The sequence below is a fragment of the Talpa europaea genome (assembly GCF_964194135.1).
Source record: "Talpa europaea genome assembly, chromosome: 9".
NCBI classification, from domain to species: Eukaryota; Metazoa; Chordata; class Mammalia; order Eulipotyphla; family Talpidae; genus Talpa; species Talpa europaea.
In genome coordinates, this window is record NC_140076.1 from 3959725 (window position 1) to 3981954 (window position 22230).

General features: G+C 58.1%; 1 protein-coding gene across 1 annotated transcript; it reads right to left on the reverse strand.

Annotated features, from left to right (window-relative positions):
• Nucleotides 1–832: 832 nt before the first annotated feature.
• On the reverse strand, nucleotides 833–22171 carry SLC2A7 (solute carrier family 2 member 7; the record flags this gene model as incomplete). The annotated part of the gene is made up of 12 exons (XM_084244061.1): nucleotides 833–1054; nucleotides 1541–1668; nucleotides 2856–2931; nucleotides 5488–5589; nucleotides 7323–7433; nucleotides 8854–9041; nucleotides 9414–9539; nucleotides 11282–11434; nucleotides 11844–11968; nucleotides 14040–14200; nucleotides 15105–15203; nucleotides 22151–22171. 12 exons carry the CDS (start codon nucleotides 22169–22171, stop codon nucleotides 833–835), a joined length of 1512 nt encoding a protein of 503 aa, XP_084100187.1.
• Nucleotides 22172–22230: the final 59 nt, after the last annotated feature.

A 22230-nucleotide genomic window follows, 5' to 3' on the forward strand; every position in this document is an offset into this window, starting at 1 on the left:
GTTTCTCTGAACAATCCAAGAGCGTGTCTTACCTCTCTTGCCTAACTGCTCCTGCGCACCATAGCACCGAGCAGAGGCGCTGACCAGGGCTAACTGCAGTCACAGCTGCGGAGAGAAGGAGGATCCGCCTGGCAGGAAGGCGCGAGGCCCAGAGCCTCAGCCTCTAGTTCCTTTGAGTCTCTAATCCGCACCTGATTGGTGTTCGGGCCTTTGTATCAACTGCTGAACTTGAAAGGTTTTACTTTAAAAAACTGTGTCCAGGACCTCCCTGGTGGTGCAAGGAGTAAGACGCAACCGATGAAGCTACCCACAGCCACTGCACGAGTTCCATCCCCGGCCAGGGAGCTACCCACATGGCGTGCAGACCTCTCCTGTCTCCCCGCTGCTCCCCTCAGCAGTGGATTTCAGTCAGTCTGCCTGTTCGGTTCCCCACTCTGTCTCTGGTGAATCCTCTCAGCCCCCCACACCTCTGGCCTGTACCCCAGTTCTTGTATGCATAAATAAATCTTAAAAAAAAAAAAAGCCACCGTTTGTCCAGACAAATGCCCTTTTAAAAACAAAAACAAAAACAAACAAACAAAAAACTGTGTCTAAACACCATTCAGGTGTGGGGAGCAGAGACCAGAATCCCCACCCACACCTTGTGGGGCCTCCAGCGCAGGGCCGGAGCTCCCCACTTCTCAACCCAACCACATGCCCTAAAGGGGCCACATGTCCTAAAGCCGTCCAGCTGCTACCAGGGGGCACAGCAGTCACCTCCCTCCGGTCTGGGGCAGGGAGTCCTCAGGGGCAGAAACCTTGAATGTGGGGAGGGGTGGGGGCACGCGGGGCTCTAAAAGGAAGTGTCCTTGCTGGGCACAGCAGGTGTGGGAGGCGCGACATCTGTGATCTCTCCTCTCTCCTCAGGTATCTCCACCCCGTTTCTCTTGGCAAAAATTCGGTTTATCTCCACAAATGTCTGGCCCTTGGTCTCAGGAATAACCACGTAGATGTAAATAGCAGTGAGGAGGCAGATTCCAGCAAAGATGATGAAACTGTAGGCCCCAATCGCTTCCTGGGCACGAGACAAGAACGGAGGGGGTTGGGGAGAGATGGCGGCAGCAGATCCGGGCGGGGCCCGCTGAGTCACGAGAAGCTTCTTGACGGCCAGTTTTATTTTTATTTCACTCCCAGAGGAGTGAAGTAACGAGAAACTTGCCTCCTCCAACTTGTCCAAAAGGACCCCTTAGCCTTTAACACCAGGGCTGTCTGGGGGTGGTGTGCCCCAGGTGAGAGGCGTGGAGAGGCAGAGCGGACGTGTGCGCCTCCAGAAACAGGGACAGGGAAGCAGGGTATGGGGGTTCGCCCCTCGCCTGGTGCCAGCGGGCTCTGCTGCCCTTGGCCTGGCCGACCAGAGCCGCTTCTAGGAGCCCTTGGCCAGCTGCGCGTCTGCGACACAGGAGCCGCCCGGTGTCGTATGAGTAGAGGCTCCAGGAGGAGGGGTGCCTAGTTCCTGGAACCCCTTCTATCTTGGGGAGAGCAGGGTGGGGCCCTCGCTCACCTGGATGGAAGGGAACACGAAGCCCACGACGAAGTTGGTGAGCCAGTGCACAGCCCCGTCCACCATGAAGGCGGCGGGCCTGGAGGACTGCAGGAAGATCTCTGTCCTCACCACGGAGGGCACGGGGCCTGGGGCAGAGAGCACAGCACGCATGGAGCAGAGGGGGGCTCCGGGGACCCTGCTGGGCCAGGGGTGCAAATACACAGACTGCCCCAGCCCCAAACCTAGAGCCCTAGAGCATGGTGTGTTCCAGACAGCTGAGAGAGGACTGCTCCCCTCAGGGGCCTGGAGGTCGCACAGGGGTCTTCCAGGTCACACCGGGGCCTCAGCGTCCGGGCAGGAAGCCGAGCCAGCTGGTTTGGTCTGGACAGCAACTGCTGGGACTGGGAACCCAGGATTCACAGGCCCCCCACAAAATTAGGGCAGAAGCTGAGAGGGTCCACTTAGCAAAGTCTGGTGGGGAGACCCGAATCACTCAGTGTGTCCGAGTCAGCGGTGCTCAGTCAAGGTCTGGGGAAATAAAACGGGGGTTTCTAGGGAGCAGCGGGTGTTGCGTCCCAGGCCTTCCCCGGGGGCCCCGGCTTCTCAGCAAGGCATGTGGGAGCAGCAGACCCTGAGGGCGCGCTCACTGGGCGCCTGGGCTTGGGAGGTGCTGCCCCCGTGTGGTGGGCCTGGGGATGACAGGAGCCCCGAGTCTGAGCCTTTTTTTTTAGGATCCTTTTTCCTAAGGAGACTTCCCCCCTAAACTCTCCATACCTTGTGAAATATTAAGGTCACAGATATACCTGTGTGCTGTGGACCTATCTCTACCTTTGCAATAAAAAAGAATAAGATTCTGCCCCTTCGCTCAACCACTCCTGACCCAGGAGGGTGATCCGGCCGCCTTGCAAGGCCTGGTGTCAGTGGCTAGAGATGGAAAGAAATTCAAACCCCAGGAAGAGCTGCCCTGGGGATGTCAAATGTGAAACAACCCAGTGGAGAGGGGGCCCATTTTGGGGTTCTGTGTGCCAAAGGGCCCTGCGGGAGGGAGTTCTCTACCCCCTCCCCCTGCTCTCCAGGGGACAGAGGCTGCCACACTGGTCATGGCTTGGTACTTTGTAAATGTTTGTTGAGTGAATACATGTGAGCTGGAACCGTCAAGGAAAAGCTGGGCCAAGTGTTCAGTGCGGGTGGGGTTTGCATAGGAACGGAGGAAAGGCAGAGGGCACATCATGAACTTTATGGGTCAAGGACATCCATTCACTCAACAAAGATTTTCTGAGCACCTGCTATGTGCGGGACCCAGGAGGTTGGTAGAGGATGTGCTGCTACTCACTGGGCCCGATGGAATGTCCCGCGATGTAGGAGAAGACACAGATGATGCCCAGGTAAGACAGCTTAGGGACCTGGTTCTGGGGGGAGAGGCAGGGCTGTCTGTGGCTGCGGGGCCTGGCCTGGGCCTGTGAGTGCTTGAAGCCAAGGGCCCTCTGCAGATGAGCCCAACTGTGGGTCCCACCTTCCTGCTGCAGGAAGGAGCCACACCTGGATTTCAGAGCACCTTTGTGGGCTCAAGGGCGCTGCAGGTGAGAAAGGGAGGAAGATGAGGACTGACACCTGATATTGTGCTGCAGCGGGCTTCCACCAGCCTTACCTGAGGGAGAGCGATGGGTGGGAGGGACACCTGCCATCTACTTATTCTCTGCGTTTATTCTCACCAGAGGATTAACCCCAAGTCTTCGCAACACCCGCTAAGTGAGGATAGTGGTGTTTCAAGAAGCCTGAGCACAGACCTTGAGGACACTCAGCCCCTCAGGGATCAAGCAGTGCCCAGACTCAGACCCAGCAGGGCAGGGCTGGGACCCACGCTTGGCTCCAGCTGAGAGGATCCTGCTGGGACCAGGGCTGCTGGCAGCCCACCCTCTCTGCCCCGCACTGCCAGGGCAACATGCCTCCAAACAGGGTGAACTTTCAGCCAGACTGAATGGGGTGCCCGGAGCTGATTCTGTAGGTAACGATCTCACGACAATTAAGAAAACTGCTATGGGGCCTCCCTGGTGGTGCAAGGGGTTAAGCACCACACTATGAAGCAATCCGCAGCCTTTGCAGCACGAGTTCAATCCCAGGCCGGCCAGGGAGCAACCCACATGGCACAGCAGACCTCTCCTGTCTCGCCCGCTGCTCCCCTCAGCAGTGTGTTTCCGCCAGTCTGCCTGTTCTGCTCCCCACTCTGTCTCTGGTAAATCCTCTCACCCCCCACATCTCTGGCCTGTACCCCAGCTCTTGTGTGCATAAATAAATCAATCTTAAAAAAAAAAAAAAACTGCTATGAAGGGGGCGGCGGCACAGGGCTAGGCCAGGGGACTGCTGCTCCCATCATGACGCTGTCTCCAAGCTGGAGAAGGAGGGCAGGGAAGCTGGATGGCAGGGGAATGAGAGGCCAGCGGAGGCTCATGGGCAGAGGAGTGGCAAGCTCTGTTCACATTCCAACACTGTGGGCAGCAGGGTGGGGCCGGCTGGCAGCAACCCATCTTGGGACTGGAAGCAAAAGAGCTCGCTGGGGCGGGAGGGTCTGCCTGCACCCAGAGCCCCTGGGCAGATGCTGGGCATGTTCTCAGGCAGCTGACAGGACGGGCAAATAGACTGGACAGAGCATGAATTTTCTCCTCCTCATGAAGGACAGTGGTTCTGACTCTTACAGATTTACACATGTGATTTCTGTCCACTGCACCGTTATTGCAAAAGCAACAGAAGCAAAAAGGCGTCTGAAGACATACAACATCAAAACGGATAGAAAATGGATAATAGGAAATATATGCTGAGAAAATAAGCCGTGGCTGACGTGCCATCGGGAGAGATAGTCGGCCTGGCTAACTATCTTTTAAGCTTGTCCACAAAAGCAACAAGGCCTGACACTGGGCTGTGAGTCATTCAGCCTGACTCCAACCTCGGAACTAAGAGGACAGGAAAAGGGACACCCAGACCTCATTCAGAAGTGGGGGGTCCCCCCCGCAGGAAGAGCCGGCCACCTACGTGAAAACTTCTCCATGTAGGGACTGATTTCTCACTGCCCAATCAACTTGAGCCAAGTCCACATTCCTTTGCCCCTAGACTACTCCTTCACCAATAAGATGTAACTCCTGTGTCCCCAAAATGATGTAAATCCTTTCCTTCCCTGGTGGCAAAATGGATTTGAGTTTTTTATGCCCCTGTCTGCTTGCCAGTCAACTCAAAACGAGCCCATTCCGCTTTCAAAAGGCCGGTGCCATGATATTGGTTTTCTGCGCATTAGGCAGAGGCCCCTTGGCTGGGTATCAAAAATGACAAATTACAACTGCCTGTGGCTGCCGGTTACTTCAAGATTAGAGCAGCATTTTTACTTTCTGTGTAACAAAGCTTTGTAAGTTAAATCTTAACAGGGGAAAAAAAAAGACAAAATGATGTATTTCTTGTTTGGGCAGCCATTGTGTTTTAATCGCACTCAAACACTTCCCAGCTACCATTACAGGCTCTCCTCAGAGAGAGGGTCTGTCCCACCGCATGCTGGCCTGGGCTCCAAGACAGGGCAGGGGAATGGCTTCAGGTCTCCTCTAGTTCATTACCCAGCTCCTTTCCAGCGTGGTTACACCCAAGCATTCACATGCTGAAACATCTACTTTATTCTCAGTTCTTGTTTTACTGTTATGTTATGTTAAGGGTAGTGTGTTGAGTTATTTATTTGCATGTATGGGGGGGTCACCCATGCCTTTATCACACCCATGGCACCACAAAGTACTTCCCCAGGAGGTGAGCATGGAGTGGGACCTGCTGAGAATGGGGAACCACCCCCCCCCCCACTGCCTGCTCCCTCACCCACCCCCACCTCCTGCCTGCTCCCTCACCCACCCCCACCCCCTGCCTGCTCCCTCACCCACCCTCACCCCCTGCCCGCTCTCTCACCCACCCCAAGGGGCAGGCACATGAGGTCCCACCTGAAAGAGCAGCACCAGGGTCAGCGTGACGCAGGCTAAGCCGCAGATGCCATAACCGACCAGCAGGAGGAGCTGCCTGCCCAGCAGCTCCACGGTGAAAGCCTGCAGGTGACGAGGGGTCAGGAGGTCAGAGTGTTAGGGGGAAAAGGATGTCCCAAAGCAAATTCCATATAGGCTTTGTGGACTCCACCCCCACCCCAGGTCAAAGCCAGAGACACTGGGAACTCCAAATCCCATCCCCACCAAAGGGAAGGCGGCTGGGACCTGAGGGTGGGGTTAAGCAGCCAGGTGGATACAAAAGGCAGACACGTGGGCTTTGGGGGGCTCTCCATTTTGGGCTCTCGGCCAGCTTGCAGCATCCGGTCAGCTCTGGGAGTGACTTTGGGTTTCCAGGTCGTCGGATCGGGTAGGACGCATTAAAGACTTTATTTCCCTATCTTCTCCCTGAGTTGTACCTTTTCCTTATTTTCTTTTTCTCTTGTAAATAAACCTTTTATTAACCCTTTTGCGTGTGTCTGTAGTAGAGTATTCATAAGTCTCTTTAAAACGCGCGGGTGAGGACCCACAGCCAGGAACCCGTTTAATATCGGGGCTGCTCTATAACAAGAGGGCATTGGCTTCTGGGACTTGGTCCCCCCACGCCCTCCTCCACACCCCTGAGGCCTGCTTCACGAATGCAGGAGCTTCTCAGGCTAGGAGTTTGAGGCCCACGCTGCAGGCCTCATACCCATGGCCCTTGTTTCAGCACTGACAGAGCCCCGGACCTCCACACCCGCACCGCTTCCCCCCTTCCCTGTAACGACCATGTTCCCAGATTCTGGATTTGCTGCCTTGACCTCTCCGGGCCTTGCTGAGGCTGACAGGACCGCCCCTCCCCTGCTAGCCTGTTACTAGCAACAGATCATCTGTGAGGCTGTCAAACATAGTCAGTGAGAGCCCCCGACCCTCAGCCTCTGCACCACCACTCCCCTGCCCTAGCCCCCAAGGCAGGTACAGACAACAGGGGTGGCCCCGCGCCCCAGAGTCTGCTGAAATCTCGCAGACTCACCAATCCTAACCCTGCTTACCCTGCCTCGCCTGTTCTTTCCTACTAACCTTATAACCTGGCCTCTTGCCTGTGTTCCCCCCAAGCCCCAACACACCCCCCGGGGGCTTCCCCACGAGGACCTCCTGGGGAGCTGTAACTTGATCTTCAGTGGCTCCGTCTCCTCCTGACCCTTGGCCTTACCACACCCCAATAGTCACAAAACCCACATTTTAAAATAGGCCACCAAGAGGGCCTGGACACGGGCCTGGACCCCAACCCTTAGCTCTACCACTCCCTGTGTCTGAGGCCACTTTTCCCTGGCGCCAGGGAATGGTGTTAGGGGCTTAAACAACCAGCTCTGGGGACACTGTGAAGAAGGAGTGGCAGCTTTCCAGAACACCTTTAACCTCACAGGTTACTCAAGAAAGAGGAATCAATAAGATGACGTGGCAAGCTCCTGGAGAAAGGCGCGCCGAGGCGACCCGGCCTGGCTGTGGCATCTTTGTCGAGTCACCTTTTTAAAACAAATGTGGTGCATGTAGCAGGGACGAGGGGTTCAGCGTTTCAACACAACACCCAGAAACAACGGTCTGACACCCACAGACACCAACACCTGCAGCGGAGGCGGGGACGGGCTTCACCGGCCTCGGTTTACAGAGCGCGAGCCTGGCCCGGAGGTGACTAAGGAGCCCGGTCAAGGCACAAGGAGAGGCATGGGCGCACCCAAAGGCCCACGCCCCCCACCAGCCTCTCAGCCGACCCGTGGGCCCCTGACGCACCCCATGGACGGGAGCGTCCGGTCACTCACCGAGATGACGGTCATCACGATGTTGACCACGCCGGCCCCCACGGTCACGTACTGGGAGTGAGCGGCCTCCACACCGGCCGCCGTGTAGATGAGGTCTGCGTAGTAGTTGATCTGGAACAGGAGCGCAGGGGTGGGGGGAGAGCCCGGAGGACGCAGTGTTGTTGGTAGTTTGCTACCTCAGGCCGGGGCCTCTCCTCTCACTCTGCTCAAGGTCCCCCCAGGCATCGCCTCAGTCCCGCCCAGCCCGGAGGAGAGGGGCGCCCCCGCCCTTCCCAAAGCCACCGTGGTCCACACTGACAGCTCTTCTTAACCTCCGGGAGGCCCCAAAGACCTGACGCCCCCTCTTCCTGACCCGGCCAACGTGGGACCTTCTGGAGGCGGCCCCCACCCCCTTTGTGCAGATCTCTGCCCACCCCTCCGCTATTTGATCGACGCGGTTACAGATAGAGAACCATGTTCAGGACAGCGATGGCCCCAGCAGTCACGGCTGAGCCCCCTCACAGCTCTGACCCAAGCCCCTGCCCGCCCCCCACCCCTCCCAGGCTGAGACGGTTCCAGAAGCTCTCTAGCTCCTCCTGCTAGCTGCTCTCTCGTGGAGGGGGAGGGGGCTGGGGGAGGCAGTTTTTCTTGGGGGCTGGGAAGCAAAGGCGAGCTTCTGGAGTTAAGAGAAAAATAAGGTGGACACGTGGGGAGGCCCCTGAGGTTTCCTAAAACCAGCATTCCGGGGCCTCCCCGGTGGCGCAGTGGTTGAGCGCTGGGTTGCGAAGCTGCCCGCAGCCTCTGCAGCGCCGGTTCCATCCCCGGCTGCTCCCCGGCCCCCGGAGGAGGGTCCCACATGGCGCGCAGACCTCTCCTGCCGCCCGCTGCTCCCCTCAGCAGTGTGCTTTGGTCCTTCTGCCTGTTCTGATCCCCGCTCTGGCTCTGGTGAATTCTCTCACCCTCCCGCGCTTCTGACTGTACCCAGTGCTTGTATGAATAAATAAATAAATCTTTAAAAAAACAAAAAAACAAAAAACAAAAACGAAAAACCCAGCATTCCGCCCTAGTTTCTGGGCCGTCCCTGCCCCACAGAGCACCCCTGGCCTTCGGCGGCTGGCCTGCGCGCATGAATTAGGCTGCTCTGCACGAACTGCTGCCGGGTTCTGCACACGAGAGCATCCCAAGAGGCGGAGGGGCTGCCCCACAGCCCTGCCTGTGACTCTTAGTCTGAGTTTCTCCAGTCGCCGAGCAGCTCTTTTGTTCAGCGACTGTCCTCCCGCCCCTGGACGCAGAGCTCAGCCCTGGACGTGGCTCAGCTTGTGCCTTGTCCACTTGGCCGCCAAATGACCCATCTAGGGACGGGCTGGGCGCTCCTCGGGATTGCTTGGTGACATCCGTTGAGTTTGATGAAGTCAAGCGGCCTCAGGGGGCAGCGGAAGTGTGACCGCCCCCCCCAGAGGCTCAGCAGCAGCCCCCACACCGGGGAGCAGAGCCCCTGCCTCCCCCCACCCACCCCCGTCCCTGGCACACCGGCCGCCCCTCGGGCCCGTACCGCGTTGATCCCGGAGAGCTGCTGGCCAGCCATGAGGACGATGATGGAGACGAGCTGCCAGCGGAGGGGCCGGAAGGTGAGGAGGTTGAGCACAGACAGGCGGCCCTCGGCCTCCTCGGCCTGGCTCTCCAGGCGCATTTCTTCTATCTCGTCCTCCACGTCGGCCCGGCCTCTCAGTTTCCTCAGATCTGGGAGAGCAGATGGTCCCACCTCTGCTGCTGGCGGCAGCTCACCCAGCTCGGGGGCCGGGGGACAGCACCCCACCAAAACATTGGCCTGGGCTTCCCGAGGGCGCGGCGTTCACTGGCCCCCAGCAGGCGCTGGCACCGTGGTGGTGCCCCCAGCCACCACCACACGCACCCCGGCCGCGCGCTCTGCACTGTCGGCTGGGACACCGACCACAGCATTGCTGAGCCCTCAGAGCTGCACCTAGGTGGCAGCCCCCCCCCACCCACCACCTCCCCTTCCCTGCTGTGGGCATGTGGGGGGCGTCCCGGCAGGCGTGGGAGGCGCGGGCCGGTGGTGGGCGCAGCGTCCTGACAGCAGCCGTGTTCTGGTACCTCGCCGAGCCGTGTCCTCGTCTCGCCTCTGAATGAGGGTGTAGCGCGGGCTCTCGGGGAAGAAGGGCAGAGACAGGAGCTGCAGCAGCGCAGGGACGCCCGTGAGTGCCAGGAGCACCGGCCAGCCTGCGGGCGGACACCCGGAGCGTGGGGCCATCTGGCAGGGGAGTGCCAGGGCCCTGGGCACCTCTAGCCAGCCTTCCTGTGACCTGACTCTCCTCTGGCCAGGTCACCTGCCCGCGGTGTCCCAGTCCCAGGGAGTGCCAAGGACAGCAGGGACCTGGTTCTTGCCCCGCGGTGACTGCCAGGGCCCCCACGCAAAGGGAGGCTGATTCAGAGGCTCGGAGTTCACTTTGCGGGAAAGGCACGACTCTCCTCAGGACCAGCACCCACAGATGACTTAGGGTGTGAAACCTGGAGACGATGAAGCCGGGTCCCTAATTTTATGGCTGGAAATGGCATAATCGCTGCCTCACGAGGGGGTGCCGGCGGGGAGGGGGACGGGCCCAGCACCGTGGCTGTGTGAGCGCCTTCCCGAGCTTCGGGTTGAGGGGGCAGAGCTGAGAGTCAGCGATGACAAAGGCCCTGCACCCCCACCTGCAGCCCTGGCAGGGGACTTGGAGCAGTTATTTAACCTCTAAGCCTTGGTATTCTCGGCCATGCGTCAAGATGACAGTGGTGGTGGTGGTGATGGTGGTGGTGGTGATGGTGGTGGTGGTGATGGTGGTGGTGGTGATGGTGGTGGTGGTGATGGTGGTGATGCTGATGGTGATGAATATGATGATGGTGATGATGGTGACGATGGTGATGATGGTGACGACGGTGGTGGTATTAATGGTGCTGGTGATGGTGGTGTTGATGGTGTTGGTGATGGTGATGCGATGGTGATGGTGGAGGTGGTGGTGTGAATATGATGATGGTGATGATGAGGGTGGTGATGCTAAAATGTCCCACAGAGTGGTGAGGGCTGGAGGAGACATCGTGCCCCAGGCATCACTGGCCCTGGGCAGTGACAGGCCAGTGTGGCCTCCACTCATGTCCCCTCGTGGCCAGCGCTTGACATTCACCTGCACGGGGAAGCCCGGGCTGTGGAAGCTGCTCTTCCACTGAGCACCCGCGGGGTTCTGAGCCTGAGACGGTGTGGCCCAGGAAGACGGCGATCCACTCGCTAAATAATTTGCTTGGAACTGGGGAACTTGAAAATGGTTATGGAGAAAACCACACCAACCCCAGCGGGTTTTCGTGCCTGCAGTTCCCGCCGTCTGCGTCTCCCTCCTGGTCTTCTCCCTCCCAGGCCTCGGGGACGAGGCCCCCCACTCCGCTCCCCTACACCTACGGGCCTGCCCCGACCCCTCACTCTCAGCCACTGACCTTGCCCCTATTTCCAAGACAACAGCAGCATCCAGAAGAGTCTAGCGGGGCACAGGCGGCCAGCAGGCCGCGCGCCTGTCCACCCGCCGCCGTCCCCGCGCCCCTGGCGCTCCCACCCGGACGGTCGTGGCCACGCTCCAGGCCCCGCGGTCTTTCCCAGCTGATAGACCTCCGCTCCCCATGCTCCATCCCCTTCCAGCTGCCACCCAGCTGCTCTCCGTCTCGCAGAGCAAAACTCCACGGGCTGTCTACACAGCCTGTCTCCCTGTCGCCTGGTTCCCAAAGCACTGTCCCCACCGCTCACCTTGACCTTGTCAAGGTCACCAGCCACACGCTGCCTGAAGGTCACCTCTCAGCTTCCCCTGACTCGTCTGTCAGTACCATGGGCACAGCGGAGGGGGGGGGGTGTGGGGGGTGTGTGGTGGTGGAGCAGGACCCACGGCCACAGCGCCCTCCCCCCGCCCCTGCACCTCGTTTCCCTGCTTGGCTGCAGCTACCTGTGGCGTTTCCCAGGGCGGCCTGCAGGCTGAAGATCTGTGCCAGGAAGACGCCCACGATGACAAAAACCTCGGTCATTGTTCCCAGGGTGCCCCGGAGGTTCTTGGGAGCCAGCTCCCCCAGGTACATGGGGAGGGCGCTGTAGGAGATGCCTGGAGGGGGACGCAGCTGTCGGGGCAGAGCACGGGCAGTCCCCGCGCCCCAGCTCCAGGCTTTCTGCCCCCGTGGGGGAGGGGAGCGCGCCATCCCGCTGCCCGGTCTTACAAGGACCCCTCCAGAATCCTGGGGCCCCAGGAACACTGGTGGGGTGGTGAGACGCGCCCCCTTCCCAGTGGGGTAGCTGGAGCCCCTGCTACGGGGCGGAGAGTCCCTCGGTGGAGAGATTTAAACACACGCCCTCACTTGGCTTTTTTTCTGCAGCGCGGGTGCCTTGTGTGACCTTTTTCCTGGCTGAAGAAACCGCCACAGCTAAGAAGCCTCACCCCCCTGCTGCCCGAGGCCCCACCGCCTGTACCCCTTGGGCTTGCAGCCCCTCGTCCCGGCGGGGCCTCCCCGACGCACCTGCGCAGACGCCGAGCACCACGCGCGCGAAGATGATGAGCTCGAAGGCCTTGGCCACCTTGCTGACCCCCATCAGGACGGCAGGGATGATGGCGAAGACGTTGTTGACCAGCAGGGTCCCCTTTCTGCAAGGACAGCAGAGCCCGCGGGGCGGGGCTGAGATGGCAGGGCGCGGGACCCCCCCCAGTCACCTTAGGGGACCAGGATGTGCCTGGGGAGACGGAGGGCGAAGACAAAATGGGGAGGCCAGACCGATGGGCAGAGGCCCCAGGAAGGCAACTGGGAGTCAGCGGAGGGGGTGGCGAGGGGCCGGGCACAGTGGCGCTGCCTGAAGATGATCAAGGGGATCAAGGTCTGCCTCCCTGGGGTTTTGGGGGATGGGGGAGCTTCCTGTGGCCAGTGGCTGCAGCAGGAGGCAGGAGGTGACTGAGTGAGGCACCCTTGGGCCTGATGAACCCGAGGTCACTTCTGAGGCTGAAAGGCCGGAGCCTGTGAGGGGCGGCGTGGAGCACACGGTGGCGCCTGCTCCCCAGGCCCCAGCCCTGTCTGCCAGGCCAGGCTTGCCCTCGAGCTGACTTGGTTCGCGGCTCCCTGGCCCCTGCCCTCCCGTCGGCCTGGGTCTTGTTCTAGAGAGAACAGCAGAGGCTCAGGAGGGAAGAGCACCCAGCGGGGGGCTGGCGGCACCACACCTGGGGATGTCCCACCTCTGTGGCCGTGGGGAGCCTCGGGAGCTGGCTGATGCAGGGCAGCGGGGTCTGTTGGACAGGGCGGGACACGAGGCTAGGAGCCAGAGGGGGGCTCGCCACAGACACCCCTCCTGTGGGGCGGCGCTACGGTTCTACGAAAACAAGCTCTGCCAGGCGACGCCGCTGCTCACGGACGTGCATGCTGGCTTTCTGAGGCCACTTTTCTCTCCCTCCCTGGCTTCCCACCCCCGGAGCTGCCACCAGAGCCCAAACTCCGAGTCCAGGCTCAGCCAGCCATGATGCCTGCAGAGAACAAGTGGCCCCCACAGGTGTGTTCCCCCCACAGTCTGCTCCTCCCCCCCCCCCACACCTGCTCCTCCCACAGCCCCTCCTCAGCCTGAGGCCTTGTCAGTTTAGGGGAAGGGCTGGCTGTCCACTCTGCTGGGGTAAGGCTGGCTTCACCCCCAACAGTATTGCTGTCTGCAAAAAGATGAGACCATCCCTGAGGTCCCAAGTTCTTTGACTATGGGGTTCAGGCAAGGAAGCCGAGGCCAAGCCTGGGCTTCTAGAACAGTCTAGTCACTCTTGATCTAGCTGAGGACAGCTGTCTGAAATACAAAAGTCTGTGTTTTGGCATCATTACAATACAATGTGTGTCACCTCCATTCACGCACACAGCATATGGCAAATTCACTGTTGAAGAGTTCATGGACGCTGCTTTCATAAACAATCCTCAGTTGGCAATGTTTTCTTCTAGGCATGGATACCCAATTGCTCTGGTTCTTTGAAATTGCTGTATTTTCTTTAGAGGGCTTTCCACTCACCCCCACCAACTCCTGGCTGTGCACAGCAAGTGTAACTGTGAATCTGGGGTGGAGAGGGGGTCAGGCCTGATGGACCCGAGACCTCACTCAGGACCTGGGTGCTCACCCAGCTCCCTGGGGACCTTGCCCTGGTGTCTCGCTTATCTGGTGTCCTGTCTTTGCAGCACCTGGGCTTAGGCAACAAGATCAGTGCATCCGTGAGGCCAAGCAAAGTACAGAGAACTAACTTTCTTCCTTCTCAAGCAAGACACGGGACAGGGGTCCGTGACTCAGTCTGAACCCAAACCTCAGAAGGACAAGGCTGATGAGGCCACATGGGGAGAGGAAGCAGGCACTCCAGCTGGGGGTCACCTGACCACGAATCAAACCCAATCAATAAGCATTTATCACACACCGGCTGGCAGTGCTGACAGGGCACCTGTTAGCACTGTCAGGAACTTTGATCTCGAGGCTGCACCACCTTCACGGGGCAGATGGCAGAGGGGGTGCTCTTACTGTGCAACTGACAAGAGAAACCCTGGGACTTGCTTTTAGGTTGTGTTGTGTATGCTCAAGTGAGAACTAGATTTCAGGCCTCCTGGTCTTCAGGGTCACTCCTGAAACATCTCCCAGCCACACAGAGCTGCCGAGGGACAGTGTGATTTACCAAAGTGAATTATAAGAAAGAGCTGCACCTTCCTCTTTACCTGCCACATCTGTCAACCATCAGGCCGACGACCAATGACCCCAGCAAGCCGCCCAGCGGGAACATGGAAACGGTGCAGGACCACAGTATCAGCAGGTTGTTCTCGTCCATGAATGTGCCGTGTCGCTCGAAGTAGGTTTCGTTATAGAATGACTTCAAGACCTGGAAAACATGCATCGCCCAGAACATGGGGCCGCTCACCAGAGATGATGAGGCCATGTTCTCAGTTGCCTCTGTCACTGGATATTTCTGCCAGTGTCCCTAGGACACGATGGATTCTCTGCAGCTACCTGAGAACAAAAAAGTCTGCTGTGTGGAGTGAGATGAGGAACCAGACAGCAGAAAGCACTGGGAAAAAATTCACTGTTTAAAAATTCACTTTGCAGGGCTTTCCAAGAGGCAACACAGGAAATATTTTTACTAATTGTGTGACTCTGGACAAGTCATATTACCTCTATGAGTCCTGCTTTCCTCATCAATTATATTATAGGAATAATATATCTCCATTAGTGAACCTGTGCACGTCCAATGTGATGTACTGGTTGTGCATTACTTGACTGAGAGAAAAGATGCTCCGTCCATGGTAATAATCTTAGGTGTCAGGAGCAGCTACTGCAGCACCTCCTGTAAGCACCTGCTGGATAAAGTGCAGCCACAAACTGACAACTGAAAGTACAACAGAACTTACATACTCAAACGGATGAATGAACAAGCTTGACTCCCTCTCAGTTGAGTCCTAACATGCCCTCTTCATCTTCCTCCATTAAGTTTCATTTTTTGCTCCCCAGTGCAGCAAAGTTTCCACACACCCCTTGTCCCAACGTCCCTGGTAAGGATGGTGCTCCCGAGGGATACATGAGCCATTGTCTGTTCTCCAGAGGGAGGCATCCAGGGAACAGGGGAAAATGGGTTGGGGAGCTTCTGAAGCAAGATGGCAGCCTCCATGAAGCAAGATGGCGGCCCCCATGAAGCAAGATGGCGGCTTCCATGATGGCAACCTTCATGAAGCAAAATGGCGGCTTCGGAGCAGTAAGATGGCAGTCGCCTCCTACCCACCTGCACCCACCTTGTGTGGTGTGTTGACCACTGCGATGTTGTAGCCGTACTGGAAGGCCGAGCCAAAGGCTGCGCTCAGTGTCGCCAGCACCAGCGTGGGCTGGAAGCCCTGTGGGCGATGAAGTCTATGGTCAGGGTCAATGGGAGGTGGTCACAGGGACCTCTGGAAATGGAGTGGACCCCGGGCAGGAAGGGGGGGGCAGAGGAGCCCAGTCCATGCTCGGGAAGGAGGAGGAGGAGGGGCAAGGTGGCTGGGTTGCAGGGTGAGTGGCATCTTATGCTGTTCTTGGCCCACATTCCTTCTTCCCTTGAGCATTCCCGAGTGCTGGCCCCGTATGGAGGAGGAGGGCTCCGCAGAGCAAAGGCTCAGCATCATGCTGCTGTGTGATGCTGACATTTTGGGGTGGGGTGGGGTGAGGGCAGTGCGGGCAGGGGTCCGGAGGAACCACACACACACACACACACACACACACACACACACACACACACAACAAGAGGTAAATAGGAGAATTCCAAATACGGTAGTACTGCTGATGACAGTCACTCAGGGTAATGGGTAGATGCCAGTGGGCGAGGAGGCGCGTGGCCAGCAAAGCCTCTCAGAGCAGGCGCCTCTGAGCTGAGAACTGACGGATGGGCGGTAGCATCCTGTGAGCACCGGGGAAAGACCGTTCCAGACAGGGGGAGCCGCAGAGGCCCTGGAGGACACAGCGGTCGGTCTTTCACTCCAGGACAGGGACAGGGCTCAGGAAAGCCACAGCCATTGTGTTGCCGTGGCCACCCCAACCCCCAGGGCAGCTCAGGAGGGCCAAAGTCTGGGGGCAGGGGGGCAGCAATGGGGTGGGGCCCGCAGACTGAGTTGGTGCCACAGCCCCTCTCCTCTCCTGCTAACTGCCCTCTCCTTCCCCATCCGCTGCTGAGGCCCCAGCCCCGGGCCCCAACATGCAGGGCCAGGCAGGCAGAGAAGGGCAGGGGGACAGGACGGGGCCAGGCGGGAGGGGGCATCTCTGACCCCATCCAGTCTCCCATAGTCCACACGCATTAGAGCTGTGCTCGGCTCCTGACCCCGGGCCTGACCTGCGATGTGGGGGGAGGCCCCCCGCAGAAAGCCAGGGCAGTGCTAACCTCTCCTTGCGGGGAGCACTTCAGGAGCCTGCTCCTGCCTCCACAGGCCCCTCCCGGGTGGGACAGGGACAGGGGTGGTTTCCTGGGTCTGGCACTTACCCCCTCCCTGGGTGGGGTGGGCGGGAAAGCCCCCAGCTCATGTTTCTCCATCCTGTTCTGCTGAGAAACAGGTGCTGTCTCCCTAGGGACCCGAGTCCTGCTCTGGGCGGCTGCTCCGGGGCCAGCCACCTGCCTCCCCAGCCCCACGGCTTTATGACCCTTGTGGCCTCTGGACCCTGCTCACTGTCCCTACCAGCACGTTTTCCTTGGACGCAGCGATAAGATAAGAGTCACACACGGGGTGAACTTCATCTCTGCCTCTGCTAAGCCCGGCCAGAAGCTCCCTGATCTCCCCAAGGAGGGGGCGCGGGGGCTGGCTCGGCCCTGGATAGGAGGAGTTTCAGAAACCAAGTCACGCCTGGCTGACCAGCCCTCTGCTCCGGCGCGGTCTCTCCCTGTGCTTCCTCCTCTGGACCCAGACGGGCGATCCTGCAGGCGGGGAGCCAGCTCACCGCGCTGAAAGGAATCCTGTCTGCCCTCTAGCCGGGCTTAGCCTCTACCAGGGCCAAAAGGAGAGAAAGACTGAAGATCACGATGGCAAATTAGCTGATGGGGACTCCGGGCTCAAAGAAGAATCACGACGACGAGGACCGTGGGGACAGGCGTGGACTTCGAGTGGCCCATGCAGAGAGGCTGGTGTGAGTGGCCACCGTGGCCGCAGCATGATGACCCCCGCGGGGATAAGGGGGCGCCATGTCTCCTCTCTCCTGTCTGCTGCGCCCCTCCTTCCTTTTCAGCCCTCAGGAGCAAAGTCGTTAACTGTTGGGGACAGTTCCCCACCCTTCACCCCTGATCGCCTAGCCAGGGGCCAAGTAAGGACGGGCCCTGGGCCAGGGACAGTGTCCACGCGCCCTTGCAGCCTGTTCTGGGCAGTGGCCCGTGGGGGAATGTCTTTCCCGTCTCAGGATCAAAGTGTGCTCCTCGGCTCTGCTTAAGTGCAAGTGGCATGGACCGGCCAGGCAGGCCCCCTGCTTGCTGGGTCCGACCCCTTGGGCGAGGAGTCGGGTGGCCACCCACACAGCCCCCCGCAGCTGCAGGGTGGACCTGCTCGCCTCGGGCTGGGCACCGGGCAGGGCTGGCCTGGCGCCCCGCTCTGTCCTCTCACTGATGACACCTGAGCCTGGTCTGTTCTCAGCGACCTTGACTCGTGTGCTGGTCTCTCCCCTGGGTGCCCACCTGCCTCTTGACCTTGGCTGTGGCTTTTGACTGTGGCCAGCTGTCGACACCGAAGGCGGACATTTGTGTTTCTATGACAGTCTGTCCTAGTTTTGCTTCCCCGCTCACCCCCCCACGTGTGTCTCAAGAGTCTTCTGGCTTCTCGCTGCCGTGCCAGCGCCGTTCTGTCCAGGTAGGAGTCTGTACGGCTGCCCTGGCCGCCAAGAGGAACGTGAGTTCCCTGTGGCTTGTGACAAATCACCACGAAACTGAGTGTTCTCAAACAGCACATGTGTTACCTTCGTTTCTGTGGGCGCTGAGTCTGACACGGGTCCTGCGGGCTGGGGGTGTCAGTAGGGTGCAGGGTGACAGGCCCTCCTGGGACCGCCAGGGACGGTCGTTTGCAGCTTCTGGAGGTCTCCCGAAGTCTCCGTCTTCAAAGCCAGCAGCGTGGGAGTATTTCTCAGACCACCTCTTTCTGGTTCTCCTGTCCCCGTGGTTACATTGCTCCCACCTGAATAACCCAGAAACTCTCCCATCTTGGGGTGTGCTGATTAGTTCCATCTGCAATTTCAGTGCCCCCTTGTCATGGAACTTAACATAGTCACAGGTTCTGGGGGTTGAGGGGCACGTTTGGGGGCAGGGTGGTGGTGTTCTGCCTCGTGATCTTCCAGTTTGTTCCTGAAGACTCTTGAACGCTTGTCCAGCAGACCTCTCCGCTTTATTTATCAGCCACTGACTGTTCTCTTGGGAGCCCTGCCTGGCTGGCCACGGCCCTCAGCCTCCTCCTAACACCACCTCAGCTCCTCAGCTTCTCTCTCCCTCTTCCCTGAGTTGGTCACAACAACATCAAGCTGATGGCAATACCCAGCTCCTTCCTGCTGTCCCTGCTGCTTGAAACACTCCCCTCCCGGCCAGGTCACCTCCTTGAGGGGTCCTCCCAGGACCTCCCTCCTAAAGTAACCCCCACCCCTCACCTGGCACGGCTGACACTTGACCCTGAGTGTTCTCTGAAATGCCCTGACATACTGTATTTTTGACCATTAGATCTGCTTCCTGGCACATAGTAGGTTCTCAACAAATATTTGTTGAATGAAAACATGACGGCTTCCCTCTAAACACCTTGTGTGTCCCACAGGCTCCTCCTTTTCAACATAAAAAAATTTTACTCTTTTCTCCCCAAACTGGCCACCCAGCTTCCCCAACCCTCCTGGTGGGTCCATGTCAGAAACCGGTGGGCCACCTGCGGGGACCGAGTGTCCCTAAATCCTGCTGGCTTGGCAGGACCCCTCCCATTTCTTGCTGTCTGATCTCCTTACCCAAGTCCCACGGGTCCTCATTACTGCCGCCACCCAAACTCAGGGACCCTGGGGCTTGGGGTCGTGTTGAGGATGAAGTTCAGACTCAGTTTGACTCGTAGGGGCCGGAGGATCTAATCCCACCTTCCTGGCTTCACCTTCAGACCAGACCGCTTGGTGTTCCTTGAACACCTCCACATCCCTCTCTGCGTTGGGAATGTCTGTTCCTCTCTCTGCAGCAGGGCGGTCCCCCAGAAAGGGGAGGTTCCAGGCTCCCTGGCCCACCCAAGGGAGGATGTCGCTGAGCAGGGAGGAGAAGCTGGAGAGGACCGGGAGAAGGAAGGAAGGAGATGGAGGACAGGATTGCACAGGCGTGAGGAGCAGGAGCATGAGACAAGCTGCGCTGGCTTGTCTGCCCGCCCTGGTTCCGGGGACTCGGGGACAAGGAAGGAGATGGTTCAAACAGACGTGGCGAGAGCCCGTGAGGAGGCTGGCAGTGGCAGCCTTTATCTTGACTTGGGTTTTGATTTTGCTGCTTTCCTTCCAGACTTACTTGGCTGCTTCTGCCCCTTTTCTGTGGGTCACCAGAAGGTGTCAGGCTGGCAAGCTTTGGGCCTCAGCGTTCCTGTTTGGCTGTGTACTTACCCACAGGGGATGGGTAATTTGGGGTGTTTAACTGGAAACTAGTTCAACTATGTTCTTTCTCTTCTCTCTGTAGCCCACCAACTCTATTAAAGTTATTTTCTCTTAAACGTTGTACACACTAGAGTATGTTTTGTCTTGATGTGGCGGATGGCAGAACATATTTAGAATAGGCAGGTTTGGGGGGCCTGGGGGGCCCCTCACCCACAACAGCTCTCTTGCTGCAGCTGCCCACCCCCTGGAGAGTTCCTTTGGTTGTTCCTAATGCCACACCTCCCTTCTCTTGTGTTTTACTAACCGCCCAGGCATACGTCCCTATACCCTATAGATGGTTCTGTGGGCAGCCATCACTGCCACACCAGCTGAACATGAGTACATTCTAAGACCCCCAATTAACTCTGTCACCACAAGGGCTGTCCCACAGGGATCTTTCTAGACTCCTCCTCCTGGATTATCTGTAACCCCCACTGCCACAGTAAGATGAGGCCCTGCCACCCCCCTCCCTGCCCCCCCACCTCCTTGTTCCCTCCCAGTGCATATGCACAGGTCTCTTGCTGTTGTTGTTTTTTTCCCCAAAGATTTATTTATTTATGCACACAAGAACAGACCAGAGGTGAGGGGGGCGAGAGACAGAGTGGGGAACAGAGCAGGCAAGTTGACTGAAATCCACTGCTGAGGGGAGCAGCGGGGAGACAGGAGAGGTCTGCTGCGCCATGTGGGTCACTCCCTGGCTGGGGATCGAGCTCATGCTGCAGAGGCTGCGGATAGATTCTGCATCTTAACCCCTTGCACCACCAGGGAGGCCCCTGCTGTTGTTTTTTTAATCTATGGTTTATTTGTTCTTGAGATCAATGACCTCAAGAACTTAAAAATAAGTGAAAGTTCTTACTACATGCCAGGCATGGATCTAAACACTAAAAACGGATGAAAACACTGACTTCTCATAAGCAGGTGAGACTTTTATTAGAAAGAAGAAACCATGACACAGACAAGCCAAGTAATTTGCCCAAGTGCCACAATTAACTAAGTGGTGGAGGCCAGACTTCCCAGGGAGCAGACCTCCAGAGTCACAAACTCCACAGCCACCTGAACCACCCCTCCCCCTGAGCCCTTGTTGTGGGACCGCAGGTTGAATGGCTAGCAAGACCCCTTACCTTCTGGCATCCCAGCCTTCCTGCTCACTCCTCAGTGTTGAGGGCACATCTTTGGCCGTTTTCTGTGTCCCCTTCTGCTGCACAAGTTCAAGGATGGCTCTGTGGAACCAAGCTTAGCCGAGGTTTCGCCATTTTGTATATCCTCCACCTTGCTATGTTAGTCCTTGTCCAGCCGCATTCCGGAGATAGTTTCAGCAGTCACAACCCTCACTCCACTTGGTGACGAAAAAGCAGACCACCCCAGCGGCCTATGAGGGCAGTCCTGTCCATAAATGGGACAGCATCTCTAACCGTCCAATCAGTTTGAAACTAACCGCGTGCGCCAAAATGCCTTTGTAGTAGCCAGTGAGTAATTGCCAGCTTCTTTCAGAGTTCGCGCCACTTGCGACCCTATAAGATACCCCTGCTTCCTCTGTTCGGGGCTCTCGACCTCTGCCGTTGCATCGGTGCGTGTCGAGGGCCCGGACTCGAGCCCGTAATAAACTCCCTTTTGCATTTGCATCAGCTGTCTTTGGATTCTTGGAGGCTATGCTCGCCGAGTCTGCTGATCTTGGGCACAACAGCTCGATCACAATGTTACACTATGGACCTCATCCGGGCCCTCAGTGGTCTTGTGAGTCCATTGTCTGCAAAGTCCTCATTCTACCTTCACAACAGAAGCCCCCAAACCCATGCTGCCCTGCCTGGCCCCTCGCCTCTAGCCCCAGCCCCTCCGACATCCAGATTCCACACCTTGCCAGAGGCCTCTGGCAGGGCTTCCTCCACTTTCCCCTCCACCCTCCAGGTTTTCAACCTTTTTTGCACAAACCTTGCTTCACGCACACACCCCCTGCTCTCAGGAAAGACCCTGGGTCTGCTGTATGTGGGGGGCACCCCCTCCTTGTGCCTCCCCACCTCTCTGTGTCCCCCTGCAGTGTTTACTATGTATCTGAAGAAAGGCAGTGGCTTCCTCAATCTCAAATTCCAAAACCCACAGCTTTGTAACCTCCTCATCTCTCACTTCTCCCCCTCTTTTAGCAAATGTTTTCTGATAGGCCAGACCCTGTTCTGGGAGGAACAAGCCCAGACTTGCCCTGCCCTGAAGGGCTGACACACTGTGTGCAGGAGTGCCTCAACTTTCCTGCTCACGGAAGAAAGCACATCTTGCTGAAAAGTCATCAGATTTGTTTTATTGGGTATAGAGAAGCAGTTCCGCTGTTCTTTAACAATATAATTTAGGATTAGTGACCTCCAGCTCAGCTAGAGTCCCCGCAGGAGCCTGTTCCCCAGTTTGCTACCTTCATTGCTGTGGCGCTGCCCTCTCCCAAATGGGTATTTCTGGAGGAAGGTCCACCAGGAGGATGAATCCTGCTCTGAACAAGTGCCTGTGGTGCCAGAAGACCCAGGGATTGGAGAAGAGCTTGTTTCTCTGGTCAAATTTGATTCCTTCCATCTTACCACCTCAGTAACAATTTTGTTCTAGACCAGGAGTCATGTGGCTCCCCACAGAGGGGAGCTGTGGTGCTGGGGGTGGGTGGGTGGCAGGTCAGTCAGGAGAGGCAGGCAGCCTGGCTCTATGGTGACACAGAGCCCATCCCACAGACCGGGTTGGTCCCATGATCCATGCTGGCCCTGTCTTATTTCTGGAGAGTCACAGACATCTGTTAGAAAACAGCCAGGTGGG